This window comes from Pygocentrus nattereri, chromosome 28 (genome assembly GCF_015220715.1).
Source record: "Pygocentrus nattereri isolate fPygNat1 chromosome 28, fPygNat1.pri, whole genome shotgun sequence".
NCBI lineage: Eukaryota > Metazoa > Chordata > Actinopteri > Characiformes > Serrasalmidae > Pygocentrus > Pygocentrus nattereri.
This window is the reverse complement of record NC_051238.1, coordinates 17,396,281-17,419,483: the sequence shown is the minus strand read 5'-3', so window position 1 is coordinate 17,419,483 and position 23,203 is coordinate 17,396,281. Positions and strand designations below refer to the sequence as shown.

General features: G+C 38.8%; 1 protein-coding gene across 1 annotated transcript in view; it reads left to right on the top strand.

Annotated features, from left to right (window-relative positions):
• Positions 1-11,821, top strand: part of faf1 (Fas (TNFRSF6) associated factor 1) — an 86,600-nt gene extending 74,779 nt beyond the window's left edge. Inside the window, exon 19 of the mRNA XM_017693542.2 lies at positions 9,741-11,821. Within this exon, the coding sequence (XP_017549031.1) occupies positions 9,741-9,824 (84 nt within the window). The 3' untranslated portion in view covers positions 9,825-11,821. The remainder of the gene's footprint in view (positions 1-9,740) is intronic.
• Positions 11,822-23,203: the final 11,382 nt, after the last annotated feature.

Genomic DNA, 23,203 nt, shown 5'->3' with positions numbered 1-23,203 from the left:
TCAGCCTGTTTAAGCTGACTGCAATCATTTTCCACAGTCATTAGATTTCACAATTACGCTGCCACAAACAAAATGTGAGCATTCAGATAATAAAAGAAATGCATTCATTGACATAATGGGGCTTATGTGGGGAAAAAAATCTGACTTGGTACTTAGACATGCTTAGAGCGCAGCGCTCATGTTTCTTTGTGTTGTAATTAATTCTAAAGTTTATCATACAGAATGAGTTTTTTTTACTTATGCAAACAGTGAACAAGGAAAGACAATTAAATCCTTATGAACAGTTATTTAATTAATCATCAGCTAAAATTTCATGATCGTGACAGCCCAAATCCCACTAAATGTCTGAGTTATTTCTGGGACAACACGCAGTTTGCAACAGTCGTTCCAACTGCATGTAGCTGAAAGTATAGCAAGAACAGAAATATTACGAGTTTAAAACTCTAAACAAGGTGCAGAGCTTTAAAGGAAAAATGAATGTGGTATCCTAATGACTGCTTGAAAAACCACAGTTTATAACTTTATTAGCACAAGTAAGTTGTGTAGGCTATAAATAGAATCCTCTGACTAAAGTTTCTCACACACAGTTTCAGGTTTCTATTGATCGATTTCTAACACTGGCACAAAAGCATTCGATCATCCCAGTAGTAAATTTATTTTTATTTTTTTATTCCCACATTTGTCACTTTACGATATAGTTAGCATTATACACTCATGGGGTGTATAAATAAGGTGGATATTCCAGTCATTTCATGTCAACTTTTTAGTCATGAATTTGACATTGTATACTTATGAGTGCCTCAGTTTAAACGATACTGGATTCTTATGTATAGTGTTTTTTTACGTTTTTTTTTTTTCCCAGTAGTTTTAGGCTGTTTACTTTGTATACATGTAGATTTCTGGCCCCTCTGGTCAATACTACAGTCGACAGCCCATGCAAGGAACACTTTTTTTCATATCTCTGTGCATTAGTACAGAATTCAGTTGATGTGTGTGCACATAAGTGTGCATACGAGTTTTACAGTGGCTTCGTTCAGGTTTCAAGAACTCTTCATTTTTTTATATCGCTTTCTTGATTTTTAGGCTTATCTATTCATTATTTATTGTTAACAGATAGATTATTGCCAATATTTGCATATGTGAATTAGGGATTGGCTGTATGATGATATTTCATAATTTTGTGAGAAAATCTTGTGATTGTCATACTGTGATGAATTATGTTACAATACCCTTTTCAAAGTATATCATGCATAATAAGGACTTAAAATGCCCATGTCATGGAACAACTGAGTTTGATGTCGTATGTCAACAATGTTAAAATTTTAGAATCTGTTCACTACCCAGTTCATACAGTCCATATGTGGAAACTGAACTGCAACACATTTTGAATTCATTGTTTCTGATGTCACCAAAAACAACACTACATTTACATTGACATTAACCCTATTTATCCTACAGCGGTTTAGAATTCATGAAGATATAAGCAGTGTTTTAGCTTGGACTGATTTGTGAATAAGTCACAATACAAGGCGACCAGTTAGAACACAGACCATTTATAGCTGTCTGAAAGGCACAGTAACCAGAACAGCCAATTTAATTCTAAGTGATAATAAGAGGTTGAAAAACGATCATGTAAAAATAAGCTCATAATATGATTGTTTTTGCTAGTATTATAAACTTATGTGAACAATAATATACACATACATTTCCATATTAAAATAAATTTGGAAAAAACATCGCATACAGTTCATTCAGAGCTCAGAAACTTTTGTTTTGGAACAGAGGAGAGTTATCTATGTGGTAAAGTGTATCCAGTGCTGGAGTGAGTTTGAGGAGTTGAGTGCAGAAAGACTGGCAGTGTTTCTGAGTGTGAACACAGTGCCCAAGTTTAATCCTTTCTCTCTCTCCCTCTCTCTTGCTCTCCTTCCTCTAATTAAAATTATCTCTTCCACAGACTTTCTCCATCCCTCCCTCGGGATTAGAGCATGCAGCACTATTGCATTTGTAATTCTGCACAAATGTTTAAACTTCATCTTGTCCTCCCTTTCATTCTCTCTTTCGCCCCCCCCCTTTTCTCCTCCTCACACCCGAAAGCAAGCTAATTGCCAGCAATAAGAGTGATTAAACAGAGCAGGCGTAGGAGAGGGAGTGAGAGAGAAGAGTGTTTTGAATGCTGTTGTTTCTCTCACTGTCCGTGCCGCAGCAAGGCTAGTGCTTTGTCAGGTCCTGTTTGCTCTCTCCTTCTCTTCGTGCACCTGCACTCGTTGGGATAGAGCTGGAGGAGGGATTAGCACTAGCTTCTGCTTTCTCCATCTATTCATATGCTCTTTAATGCAATGCCAGAGTTCCATAGGCCATCATTCCTCATTCTGACCGTCTTTTAATGCCACATGGTTATCTGGATGTTGAGAGTCCGTATACACTGCAGTTCAAAAGTTTGAAATTGCTTTTCAAATGAATAGATTGTTTTATAGATGGTAATTAATGTAGATTTAGATATTGTAAATTCAACACCAAAAGTGTTTCTAGACAAGTATGTTAAGAACAAGTTAATAAATGATAAAAAATATACTACAATTATGCATTTATAATTCTTTTGTTATAAAAATCTAAGTATATGAAGTAACATTATAGTGCTGTACAGACAAAATTTTATGTAGTTTGTTCTACTATACCGTGCAGTATTTGACATGGATCATGTTTTTAAAAAAAATTCAAAGTACAAAAAGTACAAAAAAAACAAGATATGAATTTAAGTAAAAGCTCAATTAAAGAGATGTATTCAGATGCTTCCTAAAACTGTGTATTGAGCTTGACTGCCTATTAATTTTGTCTTTATTTTACATAACATATTTGCAGAAATATTTGTAAAATGCTTTTGTGATTTTTCTGATTATTATTATTATTTGTTACTTCATTCTTGAAGTAATAATGCTATACCATTTTCTCAGTCATTTTAGAATCACCTACCACAACGTTCACATGAAAATATCTAAAATCGCTTTGGTTTGAGGGCTTCCTTTTATTAGCTTCATACTGGTTATTATGACTTCTTATGACATTGTACTTTATATTGCTAGTTAATACCAGTGATTACTGCTAGTTTTTACTTTTCTTCTAATTATTCAAAGCCTGTACATTTGCACAGGACTGGCATATTAAATCTGTAATCAGACTGGTTTCCAGCTTTTCAATAATAATTTAATAATAAGAAGAGGAATTAATACTAGAATAAAAAAGGCAGTGTCTACAAGTTTTGATTTGACTACAATTTCTGTGTAAGAGAATTTTTTTTCTTCTTTTTGTCCCTTCTCATAATTTTAAAGTATGGTTAAGGTTTATGTCTCCGGTGTTGGCCTGAGCTTGTGTTTCTGTGTTTGGCTTGGATGCTGGCCTGTAGTGTGCAGAGCCCCTCTCTCATCCTTGCTAAAGGCTAGCCAGGAGGCAGGGCCGTGGGCTCTGCCAGGGATTGACACCCTTCTCTCTTCCTGTGACCCCCACTCCAGCCATGCTTCAGCTCAGCTAACGCTAACGCCCTGCACCCCTCCTGCAGGCTGATAATGATCTCCCACTGCTTTCCTAATTGGCTAAATAAACACTCCACAAACCTGGTGCTAACTCAGACCTGGCTATTGGGTTTTAATTAATGGTGAAGGGCCCTAAATGGCTTCATTACAAACGCGTTGTTTCAGCTGCACATTTTGCCCTGTTTGGAAACCACTATATTGCCTGTCCACTATTTATTTTCCTCTGACTCCTTTGTGGCATATGGGCCAGCCCTTTGATTCCCACTAATGAACTGCAATATTTATCAGACTGGCTTTTGAAGTGGTGATGCGTAGCTCAACAAAGCCAGGATTGCATCAGTGAGGACTCGGCTTCTGAGTTCATTGTTAATTTAGTTTAAATGTTTTGATTGCGTGCTTCAGGATCTGTGCCATTCTAATCTAGTTTGTTTTCTGCTGCAGTACGCCTTTGCAAGGTTTGCTCTGCAGGCTCGTCTTCATAGCACCCACCTGCTTTATTATGAAAGCTCAGTATTGTGATTTTAATTAGTTTGTACCATTGTATTGATCATGCTAATCCTTAAACATACTTTTACTGAAATTAATTTTGCGACTTTGGCAGCTGCAGATAATATCAGTAAATCCTGGTTCTGCAGCATGTACAACTACGTCACATAGGAAAACAAAGGTGTTTTGTTAAACGTGTCCATAAAGAGACTTGCAGAAGCAATTACTCTCCCTCTTTTATTCGTGGATGCTTTCTTTAATACTGGTGTGTTTTTGATTCTAGATACAGCCTTCATTAAACATTTTTGTTCACTGCCTACATAGTGAAATTAGCAGCACTGAATTAGCTCCTACAGAGCTGAACCTAATTAAACTCTGTCAATGTAAATTGAACTCTGTAGGAGTCAGTTTTAGCACTGAGCGATTTCGCTGTGCACTTTAGCATGGTCTCACATTGATAGCATGCCCTGGCACAAGTCAAATACATACTGTCTGCATGTTAGTCTGCCTGCTGTATCTATTTTATCTCTCTGTTCATCTCTCTTGCTCTTTCTGGTCACTAGGGCAGCCGTCTGCCTTGTTTTTGTTGGACTGTGTGGGGCCGTTCACGATGAGTTTGTTAAAGGTTTAAAGGGATTACCTGCCATCAGCATCATCAGGGGCTAAAGAAAACAGCCAGCAGCCATGCAACACTCTACTAACTCTCGCAGCCACTTCTTCCCTTTTAATAACCCTTCATGGGATTACGGAGAGATGAAGTACTCCGTCCTGAAATGAGCTTCCTTTGTTTGTTTGCATTGTGTGTGTGTATGTGTGTGTATATATGTGTGTGTGTGTGTGTGTGTTCGCTGCTGTGATCAGTGTTGCACCGATTAGTCTAATATAATTGGTTAAGGGCAAGCAGAAGGTTCTGGAGAAACAAACAAGTAATGCAGAGAGGAGAGAGTGCAGGAGGGGGGAAGAGAGCGAGAAGGACAAGTTGAGGGGAGGAAAAACAACAGCTTTGTTTGTTGACAGATGCTTCTGCTCTTATGGTCTGTTAATTGGATAACAATGTAAACAATCACCCATGGCATCTGTCTCCTGCCATAGAGTGCCACCTTGTTTCTCTCCTTTTTTTTCTTCTCTTATTAAAGAGAACAGTCATCAAAACGCAGCCACACATGCTTCACCCTGCACCCTCATTTGCTTCTACCTGATGCTGGGGTGTTATAGCAGCACGTTCAAGTTCATTTACATAGGCAGCATTTGTGAAGTGGTGTGCTGGAGGAGGGAAGGAAAGTAGAGTTTTTTTTGCAGCACCGTCTTGCCACTCTCTTCATCTCTGTCATATTTGTTCTTTCCTCTCTCTCGCTCCCATTATTTCCCTCCCCATTGCAAACCTTGTGCTAGTGTCGCCTCACCCTACTCCTGCTGTTGAGTGCCACCTCCTCCCGGTGTCATGCCGCACCCCCAGGTCACCTTGAGGAACAAAGGGCAGCACTCACACGCTCAGATGAGTTTAGGGGCAACAGAGCAAATGTGCTGTTATTGGTGTGCCATCACTCCCGTCCCCAGAGAAGCTCGACCTACTCTGATCTCACTGACATCCGTCAGTTCAACAGCAGTTCCACCCAAGGGCATGCACTAAACAGCCCTGTTCTAATAAGACACCCTGATGTGAATGTGAATTCCGCATTTTAGTGCAATTCTGAAAACAATCAAAGGGATAATTAGTCAACGTCTGTGGTGTTGATGTAATTTTGATGTAGAAAACTGCCACTTAATGCAGGTTTAAGCAATGAACATCTGTTGGCAAGACAAATCTGCTGCACACACTTGATCTACACTGCACTGTTAGTTTATTAAATACACATACTTTGTACCTACACTCATAGCTACCATAGAGGTGCATTTTTGAGGTATAAAATTACTGACCTTTTTGAACTTGGTGAGCTTTGCTTGGGTATTTAAACACTATGCACATTAATTGGCACTTAGACATACTTTTCATGTACAATTAGAAAGAAGTGGGTATTTTTGGTTGTCAGACTATTCTCAACAAACTTGGGGGGGGGGGGAAACAAGGATGTGCGATGATATTGGCATCACATCTGAATTGGCATTTATTTGCTTTGAAAAAATATGTGTACTGGGCAGATGCTTAGAGTTGGCTTATTTCAAAAGAATATTTGAGGACATGCAGTTTGGAATAGCAGAATGTTTAGGTGGTGCAGGCTATTTTGTTAAAATGTCTGCGTTCTATTACTTTTACCCAATTTAAAACCCTACAGAAACATACAAAATGTCTCTGTAATGCTAATCCAGATAAATATACCTCTAATTTCTCCATTTTGTAGATATATTGATAGCAACACTGGCATATATGTACATGAAAGATATTATACACTGGCACCTTACTCCAAATTCCCACATTGTTGCATCCCTAAGAAAAAAGCACCACACAAACTGACATGCCATAACCATGAGATCCATGCCATAGCATTGCTCTTATGGAAGTTATCCATTATCCAATCATTATCGATGGGGTAGAGGGTGCCTTACAAATTATGCAGAAATGGATGAGCTACTGAGATACTCCACTTATCAAGAGTGTCCCGGTTTTATCTGTGGAAGAGCCAGTGTGAGTGCAGGCACTTTTGATGTGACCTGTTTACTTAGTTGGTCTCAGTCTTCAAACAGTTGATCATGTGTGCTTGTACTTTGTTGGAATTAAGCCTTTGCAGATAAGATTGGCCTATATGGCAAGTGTACCTGAAAAAATGACCAGTGAGTAAATGTGCAACATAGGTATAACCTCCTTTTAATTAAAAAAAAACAAAAAAACAAACAAACTGCAAGTTTAGTGTATCTCAATAATACAGTAGATTAATAAGGTCAGGAGATCTCTGAATTTGCTTTCATGTTATATGAACCTTGATGACTGAAGTGTGAAAGTGAAAGTACAGTTAAGAGTCAGGCTTCATTCGCTGCTGCTATTGCTGTGCTGCCTGGCATTGTAAAGTCTGGTAGGTTAATTGCTGGTGGAGGGTAAGAGTAGGAGGTCTGGAGAGCTTGAAATAGAGGCCTTAATGAGGCTGCTGTTAATGCCCTGTGCTGAGATCACTGTGACTGCATGGTATGGGACACACAGGTGTGAACACAGGGCCTATGTAACAGGAGAACTACCTGCTATTAGCTCACTGCAGTCAGCTCTCACTCAAACACTCATTAACGCTTTCTCTTTCTGTCTAAGGCTACACTTAGACAATATTTGTGAGCATGTACAAAATTTTTATCCTGTTGTGGCTAGGTTATGGATCACAAAATAATTTAACCACTTTAAATCAGTTTTCTTTTAGCACTCTTTTTCCTCTGTGGTCAGGAAAGGCCATCAGACACATCTTGTTTTGTAGATTAGCAGTGGCTAATGTGTTCTAGGTCTGCCACATAGCCCCTGTGGTGTCGCCATTGTATTTGCTTTGGATTGGTGCATGTGTAATAACAAACAGATTCAATCTCTGAGGGAAACAGGACACTGCGTTTACGGTGACGTGATCATATTACTGCGCCCCTGCTTCATGATGTCAGAGACACAGACCCCACACAGCGCACACTCCAGAAGAAATGGCCAAGTCTAGCCCACACACAGCAAGCAATCAACTATACATGCACTTAACAAAGAGAATGTAATAGTATAAGAATGTGACCACAACATGATTAGTGAATACTCCCTTTATTTGTATACATTTACTTGTTTACACGTGACATTTTAATGCACCTGTGTCTTGCAGCGTCTATAGCGGCTCAAAACTGTCTTTAATACAAACCTCAGATTCAGAAAAGTTGGGACCAGTATGTTCAAAAACAGAAAGCAGTTTTAGTACATTCTGTTTGACCTACATTAAATTGAAAACGGTACAAAACACATTCAATGTTTAATCCTATGAACATTAATCATTTTTTTTGTTCATTTTTGGTCAATACACACCAATTCCAAATTCAATGTAAACAACACATTCCAAAGAAAGTTATGAAAGGAGCATGTGTACTACTGTGCTACATCACCTTTCGTTTTAATAACGCACAATAATCATTGAGTGATCCAGTTAGGAAAGTGGAATTTTTTGGTGTTCTCATGTCATGCAAGTTGTTATATTTTGCACTTCAAAATGCGCCACATGTTTTCAGGAGAATCGAGATTGTGGTAGGGCCAGTCTAGCATCCACATTACCAAATTATCAAGAGATTATAAAGAGATGCTGTTGTGACTTGCATGTGACTTGAAGTTGTCATCCACAGTGTCACTGAAAAAGACATCTTCTAGAAGTCAGCATATATTGCTTCAATATGTGTATTAATACAAGAGTTAGTTCTGGCTACACAAGCTGATTGGTTCAGAAGCGTTCTAACCATGCTGATGTTTCACCATAAATAACAGCACGGTTAGAATGCTGTCATTACCACTGAGCAAGCTTTTCAGTTGGCAGCTGTGACAGAAGAATACTTAAACAACCTGGAATTAGTCACATGAACCAATTACCATTCGCCAAACAATATGGCCTGTAAGATGCTTTACAGACTGGCTGGAATAAAACAACATTAAATTTGATCTAGCAAAAATTGATGAAACTGAGCTAAACTTGATATTGCAAAAGTTTTATGGCTTAGTCCGTAATTCGAAAAGCAAGGCTAACAGCATACTGTGCAGCAAGTGAGTGGACTTAATTACTCTGACATAGCAACATGCTGCTTGTTAAGGACCTATAATTTTGCAGAAGGAATTGCTAACATTTAAACATATTTAAGGCCATATTCATGGTCCAGGTAATGTATTTCTTATTTTGCTTATTTACCTGTTGTATAAAAGCAATATAACACTCAAGGTTGAACATTTGAAGGGATGTTATTTCACAATAACACACTCCCTCTTTGGGTTAATGCTTTCTTTTTAAATTCATGCTGGCTGCTCTTTTTTTCTTTGGCCCAGATAACACATCCATTATTTCCATAAATAATTTTGAAAGATTGACTCATAAGGCCACAATAAATGTTTCCACTCTACATCAGTCTATTTGAACTTGATCCCAGAAAAGTCTGTAGTGTTTCTGGACATTACTGACTTATGGCTTCTCCTGTGCATAGTACAATCTTCCATTTGTGGAGGCAATGACATTTATTTGTTTTTTGACATTTGGTTTCTCAAAGTATTCCTGAGCCCATGTGGTCATTTCTTTGTTCACAAAAACATGCAGGTTATTTAAAGTAGCTCCCTCTGAGGTCACAGACCTTTTAGTTGTGTTTTTTGGCCCTGCACTTTATGCACACATTTTTCTGGATTTCCTGAATCTGTTGAATTATTTTCTGCAGTTTAGTTGAAATACCTAAAATTCTTGCAGTCACTCATTGAGGAACATATTTGTGGACAAGTTTTTGGCAGAGTGGCGAGCCTCAACACATACTTGTTCATTCCTGGATGCTTCATACCTAAGCATCATTACATCAATTGTCTCAACATTTTTCAGAAGTATTAAAATGTGCCCGTCTCAACTTTTATATGTTGTAGGCATCAATTTCTACCATCCATCCATCAATCCATCCATCCATCTATACATCACTGCCTTCTGTTTTAATTAGCATTTCGCCTACTGTCCCATGTACTTTTTTGGAATTAAGTTTTGTACAATAAAGTGATGTTGTTGTAGTTCTAGTTCGAACACCTTGTGTAATCTGTCTCTTTCTTCACAGATAACACAGCTTGACCCGGCATGGACACTGTTGGAAGCCAAGCTCTTCCCTCAGGAGACTCTGTTCCTGGAGGCCAAAGAGTAGAACTGACTCTGCACTTGGACAAATCACAAACAGTGACGATCTTTAGCATGGTGTCCACAGCGAACAGACACACAAACACACACTCACACACACACGACGTACATGATTACTGAGTGTACGTTATATGCACACTGAAGCTTTCACAAGCACAGAGATACAGAAACACACACAACTGCAGTGTCATGTTTTTTTTTCTCCACCCACTGGTAAGATAATGGAAAAAAGAAAAAAAAAGCAGTGAGGAGACCTATAGCGACATCACAGATGAGATGTTCCACTTTGGCTGCTTTTTAGACCTGATTTTGTGTTGACATGGAAAAAAAGCATAAAAATGACCAAAAAAAGAACAAAAAGATGAAAAATGAAAAGCAAAAAGACTTTTCCTGGAGAACGCTGGACTATCTCCACTCTCTCGCTCCATTGGATCCCTTGCTCTTTGGCCACGTCCCTATGGAGTGCCAGCTGCCCTCTTATTCAACCCCCTCTCCTCCATACAGGTGATCAGACCTGGTTTTAATCTCAACTGCTCGATAAACAACAGGTCCTTTCTGGTCAGGTTTTTCTTTTTTTTGCCACCCCTTTTGTCCCTTTTTAAGTTTGATGCTGTATTAGTTTTAGTTTGATACATTATATAAAATATATATGAACCTGTGTCTTGTTTCATGATGCTTTTTTTAATGGCATTGTGGGATTTGGTAACCGCAGCACCCTGCAGAAAAAAAACAGTCGCTATTAAGTTTGAATTTGGAAATATCCACTGCCCTCACACCCCTGTAAAGGAGTCTTCCCTCATAACATTTTTCACCCCCAAAATCTTCATGATGTACTCTAGTGCCAGCTGCAGCTGAACTTGTGCAAAGTTTTTGTGATTCCTGCGTTATTGTGCCTTAACGTACACTCACTCATGCAACCTGATTACAGTTGCACAAGGATGCTCCTTTGTTTATAAAGCGTATTTTGAAAAGATATATGATATGCTCTTTCAGATGCTAGCTCACTTGTTCAAGTGATCTGGAAAGTGAGCTTATAAATTATGGATGGCTCACAGTGCTGCAGTGTCAAGCAGATGAAGGGTTCTCATATAAAACAAACAAAATTGAGGCTTTTTATTTATTCCACGTAATTTCAGTGAATTATTATTTGATCTTTTCTTTGGAATAATTGACATTGTCTTGTGTATACACACTGACTGGCCACTGTCCATTTTATTAGCTCAACTTACCATACAGGTGCACTTTGTAGTTCTACAGTTACAGACTGTGATCCGTCTGTTTCTCTGTGCACATTTTAGCCCTGTTCCTCAATGATCAGGATCCAAAAGGACCATCACAGAGCAGGTATTATTGGGGGGAGGGGTCTTTTGGTGGCATGTTAGTTTGTGTTGTGCTGGTGCGAGTGGGTCAGCAGTGCTGCTGGAGTTTTTCAACACTCTCCATTCACTGTCCACTCTATTAGATACTCCTACCTTGTTGGTCCACCTTGTAGATGTAAAATCAGAGATGATAGCTCATCTGTTGCAGCACCGTTTGTGTTGGTCATCCTCTAGTCCTTCAACAGGGGTCCCAGGATACTGGCCAAAGGATGCTGCCCATACAGAGATGCTGTTGGCTGGATATTTTTGGTTAGTCTCAGTCCAGCAGTGACACAGAGGTGTTTGAAAACTGATCGACTCGTACCAGCACAGCACACGCTACCACACCACCACGTCAGTATCACTGCAGTCTGTAACTGTAGAAGTACAAAGTGCATCTGTATGGTAAGTAGTGCTGACATGAAGGACTGAGTGTAGAAACAAGGAGTATATATATTTTTATTTTTTTGCAATAATACTGAAGGGATTACACATATATGCCCATATAAAAGTCACACAAATGGTTGGAGGAAATTGATTCATTGTCTTGTTTTTCAGCTGTGTTTTCCAGTCATCATCTCAATATTATCTGCCACAAAGGCTAATTTTTTCTGTTCAGCTCTGAGATTAAAAGATTACTGCACCATCTGCAGCACCGTTCATCACACCACAAAATGGGAAAACTTTGAGAGAGAAATGAAGCGAGTCCTCAGTCTGTCTCACTGACCTTTTTTGGAGCTTAGAGAGGTTGTGGGGTGGGGGATGTTTTTGGGTACTCTGTTGTAAAATAGGATGACCTCATATCCTTCATTCTTTAACTATTACCATCTCCTAAAGAGTAAATTACCTGCAAAGATAACAGTAGGTCCTTCATTCAGTTAGGTCCAGAAAGAAGGCGCACTTGACAAAGAAGGACAAAAAAGCTGTTTATCACCATAAATGGACAAATGCTTTTATTGCCATATGTTCATTGTGAATCAAGCATTCAAAAAAAATTCCTGCTTTTTTTCTTGAAATTAAACTCCCAGTGCCTTTAGGAAAATTTAAGAAACTTTAGTTTATCTCTGACTTTTAATAAAGATTTTTTGTAAGTCAGCTATTCCAAATAGCCTATTGTGTTGTTGTGACTGTGCTTATGGAGGCCTGTGGTAAACAGTATGCAAACTAGATTTTCCTAAATGTGACCAGTAATTTTTTTGGCTTTTGACTGTATGGCAAGAGATTCTCTGGAGCCATAATTCTGATCATTTAATGCATTTTTAATGAAAAAATGTCTTTGCATAATAGTGGGAAAATAATAGTTATGTTCGTCATCTAATTTATGACCATCAACGTCATTTAATTCTTTCCACATGGTGATGAATGTCAAAATTGCTTCCTCTGAATTTAACCAGAACGTGCAATGACAAATGTAATGCAATGCAATGATTAATGTGTACACATCAACACACCACAGCCAAAAGTAAGTAAAATTAAAGGCAGAATTATTGTTGAATAAAATTTTTATTTGATTACTCATTACATAATTTTTTTTCAGTGTACCTGAAGATATTTTATGATATTTACCTTTAAAAATATATACAGGCATCAGTTTTTGTGTTTAAGAATTATACTATTGTTTTTTCCTTCTGTTAGCATTTGTCCTAAATGGTTGAATTCTAACATAATGGCTTATGCAGGGTGCTATACAGCTTTTTTGTTGCTCTTCGTCAAGGGTGCCAATAATGCTGAACACAACTCAACGTCTAGTTTGTTTTTTTCCATTTGCCATTTTCAGATGATCTTCGGGATTTGAATTTAGCCTTCAAAGATATGCAAAGCTTTACTGAGAATGGCAGATGGTTGTGGAGTGGCTCAAATAATTTGTCTGTAGCGCAGTAAAGAGTTTCAAAAGCTTCTTGGAATATCTTTACACTTGAGCTTCTTCGTCCTGTGGGCTGTTTCAATCCTGCACTGTCTTGCGTGTTGCTCTACTGGTTCTCACGCAAAGAGTTTCAACATTTAATGTGCTCACTGAATCGAACTTCCAAAGGAGACATTACGCCTTAAGAAAACATCTCTTCATTTTTCCCCCTCCCTCCTACACTCCCCTGAAAATACCTAGCCTTGCCTCATTCACAGCACTGTTAAAAATCAAGATTACTGTTCTCGTTCTTTCTATTCACAGGTGCGTGAGCCAAACTTGCAGGTACAACTGAAGTTGTTTTTGATATCGAAAATAATCTGAATGCAAAGAGTAGGTCAGGGTTTGAGAGATCACGATGTACTTTAGGATGTTCTGAAAAATAAAGTGAAGTAGTTGTTCTTGGCTTGGAGGTGTGGTTTTAGGGAATCCCTTGAAGGGTTTAGAACATTCACGTTATGTTGGTTTTCATTAGTTGGTTTAGAACCTTTACATGATGTGAAGATTCTTCAGGCCTTTTTCGCACTTATGTTCACAGAAATCCATTGATGGTTTCTTTATGGTTCTTTTATGGTGTTGCTCCAAAAAAAATATCATTAAATAAATAGGAAGTGTTTTCATTCATTCATTTATTTATTTATATAAGAAATATGTCTGGTGTTTGTACCATTCATGCCAAAGTCCAAACAGTCCACATTCAGACATGCATCTGCAAAAACAGCCCCTTCTGAATGTATTGTTTTTTTGTTTTTGTTTTTGTTTTGTTTTTTTGCATCACAAAACCCAGTGCATTTATATATTCAGCCTATAGCATTTATATTGAACTTATTAGGAGCCTGAACTACTTTTTGACTTTGGCACAATACACATCAGCCAATCAGAACACAGATTTACATATATCCCTCTTCTGTATTCTAAGACAAAAAGAGAGGTTGCGAAATGGTAATGTAAAAGTTAAGACAAAAACATGAAGGTGAAAAGTAGCATATGGGCCCTTTAAAGAGTGTGTATATACACTCATCCGTTATTTTATTCAGTTTTTTTCCAGAAAGTTCCAGAAGAGTTTTTCAGAAAGCACCATGTGCTGCTTGTGTTCCCTTCCCATGGTGTAATAACAGAAAGTAAGCTGCAGAACACCTCTTCCATGCTTTAGCTTGGTTAGGCCTGCTGCTGCTTCTCAGAGTGGAAGAAAGGCCATCAGCAGGTAAGCTGCTCTGCTTCTAATGCCAAACTTGCACTGATGCAGAAAGGACCGGTTCCTCCTTCAGCCTGCAGCTCTAATGCTGATTGTACAGCTCCTATGATGTGTGATATTACTGTTTCAATCACTGGGTGTTTGGCTAATGTGCACAGACGTGGGCTTTGTACAGACACAACTAGCACTGATGGGCTGGTCGGAAGTGCTGATAATTGGAGTGATGTTTCTTTCAGCTTGATCCAACTTGTCTTTTCTCTTGAGGTAGAGGAGGGAAGGCAGTTGAGCATTGAGCAAAGAGAAAACAGGCCAGAGATGAATCATTCATCTTAGTGTCAAGTCTTGACCGAGTGTTTTTGAAACCTCCTTTATGCCTCAATACAACATGAATAGATTCACAATGTATTTAAAAATGTATGAAAATACAAAGCTTTTCATGAAGCTGTTACCGTCTCAGATATCAGCCAGTGTAATCATAACCATTTCATGTCATAACTTTGTGATGTAGCAGATGATGTTTGGTTCGTACCACCACTATGAAGTTTCTTTAGACTTGAGCTCTTCACATCAAGCCATTCTGAATGTCCGCTTTTACATTTTAACCATTTAATTATACAGGAAATTGGTGGATTTTCCATTTAAATATTACAAAGCCTGAAATATTAACACCAAAAGGATTCTGCTATTGTTATAAGTCCTGGAATCTTTTGAGTGCTGTAGTTAGGTTCTTAGTGTGCATTGTTAAGGCAAAATATTTTCTTAAGTTATTTAAATTTAAATGTACTGAATAAATTCACACATCTCATGAAGTCATTAATGGAAAAGGTTTATTATGTCAAGTTACATGTTTAAAAAAAGTGTGTGTGTGTGTACTGTTGAAAATCAGTGATATTTTCTTTTTCATTATTTACAGATTATAAACAGCAAGGTTTTAGAATCTTGAGAAATTTTAGAACCATGACAGACAATATTACAATTCAAATATTAAAACAAATTATAGTAACTCATTCAAGCTGAATCAAATTCGTGAAACTGGCTAGGCCTTTTTACTAAGAGGTCCGTCTTATTCGCTTCCACTGAAGCTGGTGTTCAGACACTGTCGGGTGGAATTGCCCTGCTGATCAGAGGATTTTACCATGAACTAACGGAGGTCATGCCAACTCGAGCGCATGTCACTGAAGCCAAAGAGGGACACTCCACCAAATACTAAGCAATTCTGAAATTCACATGAACATTCAAAATTAAACCATTTCCGTGTGTGCGTGTATGCGCTGATTTACGAGAAGTAAAGTAAATGTGATATTCAATTTATTGGTAAAACAAAAATTACCAGTGCGTTAGTTTCACAATGCAGACATCAATCAAATCGACGTGCGCACACTGGAGAACTGAGAAACAGTGAGGTATAAACCAAAACCAGTTACTCCGTCATCTCCACAGCTGTAACTGTGGCAGTTGGTGGAGTGAGCGCAGTTTGTGAGCTGAGGTGTGAACGGTGACCCTTTTTAATCTACTCCTCTGTGTAAGCAGCGGTCAGCAGCAGTCAAACTGTGAGACATCTCCATCAGACGGAACTGAATGGCCCCTTCATGACGGGGTCTCGCACTGCTACACAATGCGCAGAAGCTCCTCCGGCCACATCAGGTGCTCTGTGGAGCTGTGTGGAGCTCTCCCTAACAAAGAGCGGAGCGTTCAGTGCTGTTTAACCAGTCTTTAAGGGTCACGGATGGAGGAGGCCCGCGGAGAGAGAGGCAGAAATCTCCCCTTTGAAGCAACAGCGCGCCTTTTAAACCCGGCCAGTCTGAGAAGCAGAAATCCCAGACTGAACTGAGGAGGGTCACTCTCAGTTTACTTTCTCAGACACGACAGCAGCCCGACAGAGAGAGAGGCACAAAGAACTCCACACTGCGGAGAACAGCTTTATACCGCTCTCTGCTCATTACCGCTCTGCAGCACAGAGCTCGCGCTGTTTCCTCGCTGCACTCCGGGCTTTGTCTTCATCTTTTCCGTAACTCTTCTATCCAGTCGACATTTGTACATTTGTATTTTTCCTCTCTCTGCTGCCCACTTATAAAACGCTCACAGCGTAGTTGAAGCATCAGCATAACTTTGCATGAAAAAGTTGTTTTTTGTGAAAAGTGTGTTCTGGTCATTAACCGCTTAAATAAGTCTGGCATTACAGCTGTTAATGACAGTCTGGCAGCGAATGACAATATATGGTTCAGCACCGAGCTGGGGGTCTACCTGCTTCACAGGCGTCTTCTTTGACCTCTGTGCTTTTTCAGTGCATGATTAAAGCTCCAATAAGAAGCTACAAATGAACGATTTAATGTTTTTGATGCTGACGTCGGTACCTTCCACATACGCAGGCACACAGAAGCCTTTGTTATGTGATCCCTGATCTTCAGAAACTCTACTTTAATTTTAATCCTTTCTAATAATTACATCATCTGAAAGTAAATGACTCAGACACACACAGACCCCAAAATCTGACCATATATAAAATATTTATTTAAACCTGGAAAAAGTTTCAAAATCTTGAGTTTTTTTTTTTTAACAAGGAAGTTCTGAAAAATAATTTAATGAGAACTTTTCTAATCTCATTGACATTTGTGACGATTTCGAGGACATTTTGTTACAGAAAGGTCAGATGGGTTTGGTCTACTAATCAGAGGCTGTCTTATGGAGTTCATGCCAGATTGAGCGCACATTAAAGCAAAAGGGGGACACGCCACCAAGTTCTAAGACATCCCGAAATTCATGTATACATGTTGATTAACATTGAATGTTTTATATATATATATATGCATATATAACTTATAAAAGAGTGCAAAATAGAGTGAAGAAGAGGCCAATAGAAATGTTTCAGAATTACATACAAAACCATCTGGTTATATTAAAAGTGAAAACGTTTTTGCCATCTCTTGTATGAATGTGTGTGTGTGTGTGTGTGTGTATATGTGTATATGTATATATATATATATATATATATATATATATATATAAACGTTGCTGTACAATTTAATTCTGAAGTTTTTCATAATTAAAGAATTTTCATCGTTCATGATTGATATGTCGATAACTTATTTCTTCATGTTCATGCGTGTAACAGGCAGAAGCTCCGAGCGCCACATCCAGCGGGTTAATATCTGTTTTAAACAGTAAATAATACCTGCCGAGGTTTCCTCTCGCTCACTTGCCTCTTTCTCTCAGTTCTCCTCTCGTCTCCTGTCAGTGGGAGAAATTAAAGCTGTGTTATTCGGCTTATGGCGCGGCGGATAAAGCGTTAAATGGGGCTAAAGGGCTGTGAATGGGCGCAGCGGCGTGCGAACTGAAGCAGAGTAATTATTGCTGCAGAATTGTGTTCTTTTGCTTTTTTTCCGGAGCGCAGGAGCAGAGCTGACATTTAGGAGGCCGCGCTTTGTGCTCAACACTTCAAGTTTAAAAAACAAGGGCGATTGAGTCGGCGCAGCTCAAAGCCTCGGCCATTGTGCGGCAACACATTGAGTTTGGATTTGGAACAATGGTGTTTCTCAAATTTCGAGCAGAAAACCCCCCGAACTCCATCTGTGATCTCAATGAGCGCTCTTTCAGCGGCCTCCTGCTTTTCTCCTCCATCCGCTTGCAAAGGGAGGCAGATGTGGAGGACTGGAGCGTTTTAATTGGCCGCTACCTGCAACACACACACACACACACACACACACACACACACACACACACACAGAGGCGAGCGCGCTCGTGCCTCTATTAATTTAGCGTTTTAATGCATTCGATAAAACCGAACACCGTTTAATCTGCAGGTCTGTGAGGGGCGTCGCGGTTTGTTTGGTCTCGGTTCTTCACTGACAGCCCTGAACGTATTTGGGCTTAAATAGTCAAATTATAATTACGTGTTTTCTTGCAATTGCTCGCTATCTCTTATTCCGGGTACTGTTTAGATGAACATTTTAAGGGTACTTAAGAGAGTAGCACACACTCAAAATGACGAGCACAAAGGCTGCGTCCCAAACCACGTACTAATCATATTAAATAGGTCAAAAATGATGCGGCACCAGCAGAAGAAAATATGGGACTGAGTTAGCCAGACTTCCTAGCCAGTTAGTTGATTTCTATTTATTAGAGCTTATTTTGTCCTTCAGATGTTGTTTTCAAATGGACAGCACGTGCACTTACATGTTTTCTGTAGGCTAGGGTAAGCGCAGGTCTGGATGCGCTTTGCATGTTTTACTAAAGCGTGAATGTGTTTAGTGTCTCTGCTGAGCTGTCAGTTGGGTTTTATAACGGAACTAACGAAGCTATGGAGTTGACAAGAACTTGTCCCAGTGCAGTTATTAGAGTTGGGCACCCTAAAGTCTTTTCTTTTACAGTTCAGCGTGGAATCGTCACAATTATGTTTGAAAAATAATAATGATGTAATGATGTTTCTGCAACAGTATGCCAAGTCTGATGACACATATATACCTAAAAGCTTGAGTCTATTTAAGTCGATGTATATATATATATATATATATATATATATATATATATATATATATATATATATATATATATATATGGTTCTTTGCATTTTCATGAATGTGTTGCTACAATGTCAAGTTTGGTAACATTAGAAGAGCCCTTTTTGTTGCTATATAGAACCACTTTCAAAAAATGTTTTATATAGAACCAATAGAACCAAATACAATCCGAAGAACCATTTCAGCGTGCAAATAATCATTCATTCATGAAATGGTGCCATGTAGAACTCAGACCTCTAAACAGAACCAGTGCCTTTTCTAAAGCACATTTTTTCAGGAGTGCAGCTTTTTGAGACAGGACTGATTGGACTAACTATGCGTTTGTTCTTTTAGAGCTTTTTGGTCAACACAGGTTGTCTTTAAATCCACAGTGTACTTCAAATGCACTTCCTAATTGGACTGACAGTGCCGATCAACTCGTATGCGGGCGCTCACAGTAAACCCGCTTTAAAGACGCTCGCGATGTGCGGAGAGCAGTCAGAAAGTGGTACCAAAAAGACGTGGAGCTCTTACATGGATGCCAATTCGAACAGACTGTTTATCAAGTCGCAGCAGCCAAGTGACCTTGAACAAAACGGAGGGGGAGAGCAGAACCCGACAGCTCTCAGAAGTAGGCCCTGAATGTTCTCAGGCTCCATAGTAGCTCTGAGAGTCCCACAGTAGCGGCGCAGTAAGCGCTGCTTTAGCTCAGAGAGCCGTGGCCTGAGGGGGATGCCTGAGCTGAGCTCCGGAGCGCTGCGCGGAGCGGCCGCTTTTCATTGGCGCACAGAGGTTAACAACCTAATGAGGACTTGGTGATGAGCTGAAGCGTGTAAACGCGCCCCCGCTGTCCCCCCTGTATCTGCTACTCTAACCTCAGCGCGCCCCGTGCAGCGGCAGCCCCGGGAGGCAGGCCGGCCAGCAGCGGGGAGAAAAGGCCTCCACAAAAGCTCTCCGGGCCGCCGCAGGAACAGAGACATGCTGTTACATATGTTGGGTCAAGCATCTCTTTTGTGGCGCTTTGAAAAAAGCGTGTAAAACTCACTCATCTGTGCAGTGTCTAAAGCGAGTGAAAGGCCCGTATGGGGTTTTGATGCACATGTCTGATGAACTGTTGAAAGAATGTTGAGTTTCTTAAGTGCTCACAGTCACTTTTAATTGCCCCGGGGGCATTTAATTGGAATTCAGAGACGCCCATTCAATTAAAGATTTTTGAAGTGGTGGGTGTAGGTTGGACTAATTATGTGGACAACATAATAATAATAATAATAATAATAATAATAATAATAATAATAATAAATAATTAATAATAAATAAATAAACAGCGCTCGGTGGATTAGATCGGATGTGCTTGCTTAACTTTGAGTTTTGACCAACCTAAACGCCAAATGCCACTTCGATTAGCCGATTCGATTATTGTAAAAATATTTTAACAGTTTTAACCATTAAGACGTTTTTATGTATGCGGTGGCATAGGTAACGCTCCCTGCCTCATATTGACCGTGTATATATATGTGTGTGTGTGTGTGTGTGTGTGTGTGTATAGATAGATAGACAGATAGATAGAAGCATGCCCTTTTATCTAATTTGTATGAGTTGTAAACCTTGAATACTTTACACAATGTTAAAAGGGAAGCTGCTCTGCACAAATGATGTATAAAACCGATTTTTAAATGTATTTATTTTTTAGTCAGCGATGGCATGTATGTATGTTAATATATAAGAAACTGGCATAAGTGCATTTACAAACACAAAACACATTACAGTACACCGGCTAAAGCAGAACAATGTTTAATAGTGTTTAATCAGTGTAGTTTAGAATCCGAGGCTACTGCCTCATTATTTATAAATTGTTAGTAAACAGAGTAAACAGATCTGTTCTGTTTTCCTTCAGCGCGGCTCGATTCAACAGCGTGAGGATTTACCCTGAACGCCGAGTTGCTTTTGGAAGTGGCTATTTTTTCCCAGCCCTGCGACAGAGAGCCGCGAGATAATAACTTTGAATGTCAGAAAGATTTAGTTTAATATCGCCTCGATTAATGCGCTGCTTGGGTAATTGAAGGTGTAGATGAGAGGGCGGTGGGGCAGATGGCGTTTGCTTACTGTGATTTCGTATGTAAACACACAGAAGCGATGAGCGAAACACTCAGCGAAGGGACTTTTTCCCACCCGCATTCCGACAAGCCCCGCCCTCCTGTGCTCTGACTGGTTGCTACTTCTCACCGGCGGACTCGCTGTGACCTGCAACTAGCAGTCAATCCTAGCCCGCGGGGGCGGAACCTGTCGGAATACGGGTGGGAGAACGTGGCAGTGTCCGGACTTCAGCAGATATCAAGGGAATCAGATGAGTCCTGAGCGGAGCGGAGCTGATAAATAATAAATACGGCGACCAGATGTTCTCATCACGGTCCTGGCGATGAGAATGAGAAGGACGTCGCTTAGATACATCAGTACGCTTTTTTGTGAGAAATGCTTCGTCAACATTTTAAAATGGATCATAAATGTGGCACTTTTCCCGCGTGGTGAAGTCCGAGATGGACAGAACCGGTTCTGTCTAATTAAACAGTAACGACTCGAGTCATAAACTGTATCTGCTTATAAAACCACGGCAGTGCAAATCTTTAAGTAAAAAAACACGTTACTGTAAGATGAGGTTTAATACAGTGCAGGAATGCAGGTTATAATTCAATATAGTTTAATATCATGTCGAGTAGACATACAGGCTGACTTTTAAACAGCATAAAAAACAATAACTTCGCCTAATGCAGGGAAGATGCTACAGGGGTTAGGGGTGTAGACTGCATTCAGTTAGTCTGTTAGTTTTGTTATTAGTTGTAATGGTGTTTTATACAGCGATCTGTTGTACAGTTTAACACAGCGTAGTGTGATTTAACAGACTACAGTGTAATATAGTGTAACCTAATATCGACGAATATATGTTTTTGATTATATGGTTTAATATACTTTAATGCAGGCTGTAGTTAAACATGCGCCTCATTTGATGTATTTTAGTTCGAAGTGCATCGTTTAATTTATTTATACGAGTATAGTTTAATATAATTAAGGAATATAGCGCAGTTTAATGTAGAGTACAATTCGATCTGTTTTTGTATAGTTTCGCTTGGGCTATGGGCTGTAATTACTGTAATATACTTGAATACAGGGCTACATTATTAGAGGGCTACCGTTTAATGTCGTTTAGAAGAGTTGAATACATTTTAGCACATGTTAAAACAGACTGAAGATTAATATAATTAAATACAGTGTAGTTAAATATAGGACACAGTATAATGCACTTTAAAATACGGGTGGAGGCTGTTATATTTTTATATTTAATATACTCTAATGTTACTTATGTTAATTGTCGTATTGCAGTACGCCTTGGCGTTTTGGGATTTTTAGCCTACAAACCTTTACAAAGAAAAGCCAAATGTTTTTTTTCCTTTAGGTTTTTTAACATTTCATAGACACTTTTTATAATATGGAAAAACAGTCACAATAATAAACATAATGGATTTATTAATTTGATGTGTTTCATGTTACTTAAAATGTTGTTTATTGCGTTGTATTGGTGTTTTTATGTTTGTGTGTGTGTGTGTGTGTGTGTGTGTGTGGGTGGGTGTGTGTACGTGTACATACACACTAGTTTTTCTTGCATTATTATTATTATTAATTCAGTAATATAACAACACTATAATCAATGATACATTATTGTTATTATTATTACTATACTAATAAGCATACTATAATACACTCTCGTATAATACAGTATAGTGCACTATAATATTCGTAGTATTCATAAATGTAATAATACACAGCAAAATAACGGCACTAATGAATACTTACCATAATAATAATAATAATAATAATAATAATAACAATAATAACATGTATTGTTGTTATTATTATAGTAATAATTATTTTTTTATTCATGTTGTCAAGAAGAAGTACATGGCTTGTCAAATAAGTCTAACAGTGTGAGAGCCTGCGGCTGTACACAGTTGGCGTGGAGTCTGACAAGGTTATTTGTCAGCATAACAAGTCATCATAAGCCAAAGATTACAAGCACAACAGTTAAAATCACAACAGGTTACAGTGACAAATATCAGTGTCATCATCAGCATGCAGACTTAAACAGAAATTACATCTACACACTAATACAGAGCCCGTACAGCTACATTATATTAATACCGTTAAAAGTGAAAAAATGATTAAAAAAAAGAAAACAGATTCAAATGTATAATTGTAATGTGTACGTATTATTGTATTTATATAACATTATTACTGGGTTAGACTCGGTGAACATTTAAAACTGCATTAGAAAGATTCAGTAACTGCATCTCCACAGTGTTTAGTGTTATTATGTAATATAAAAAACATGAACTGAATATGAGAGCACATTTCAGCTCGGTATCTTACCTTTTTCCCCGGCCT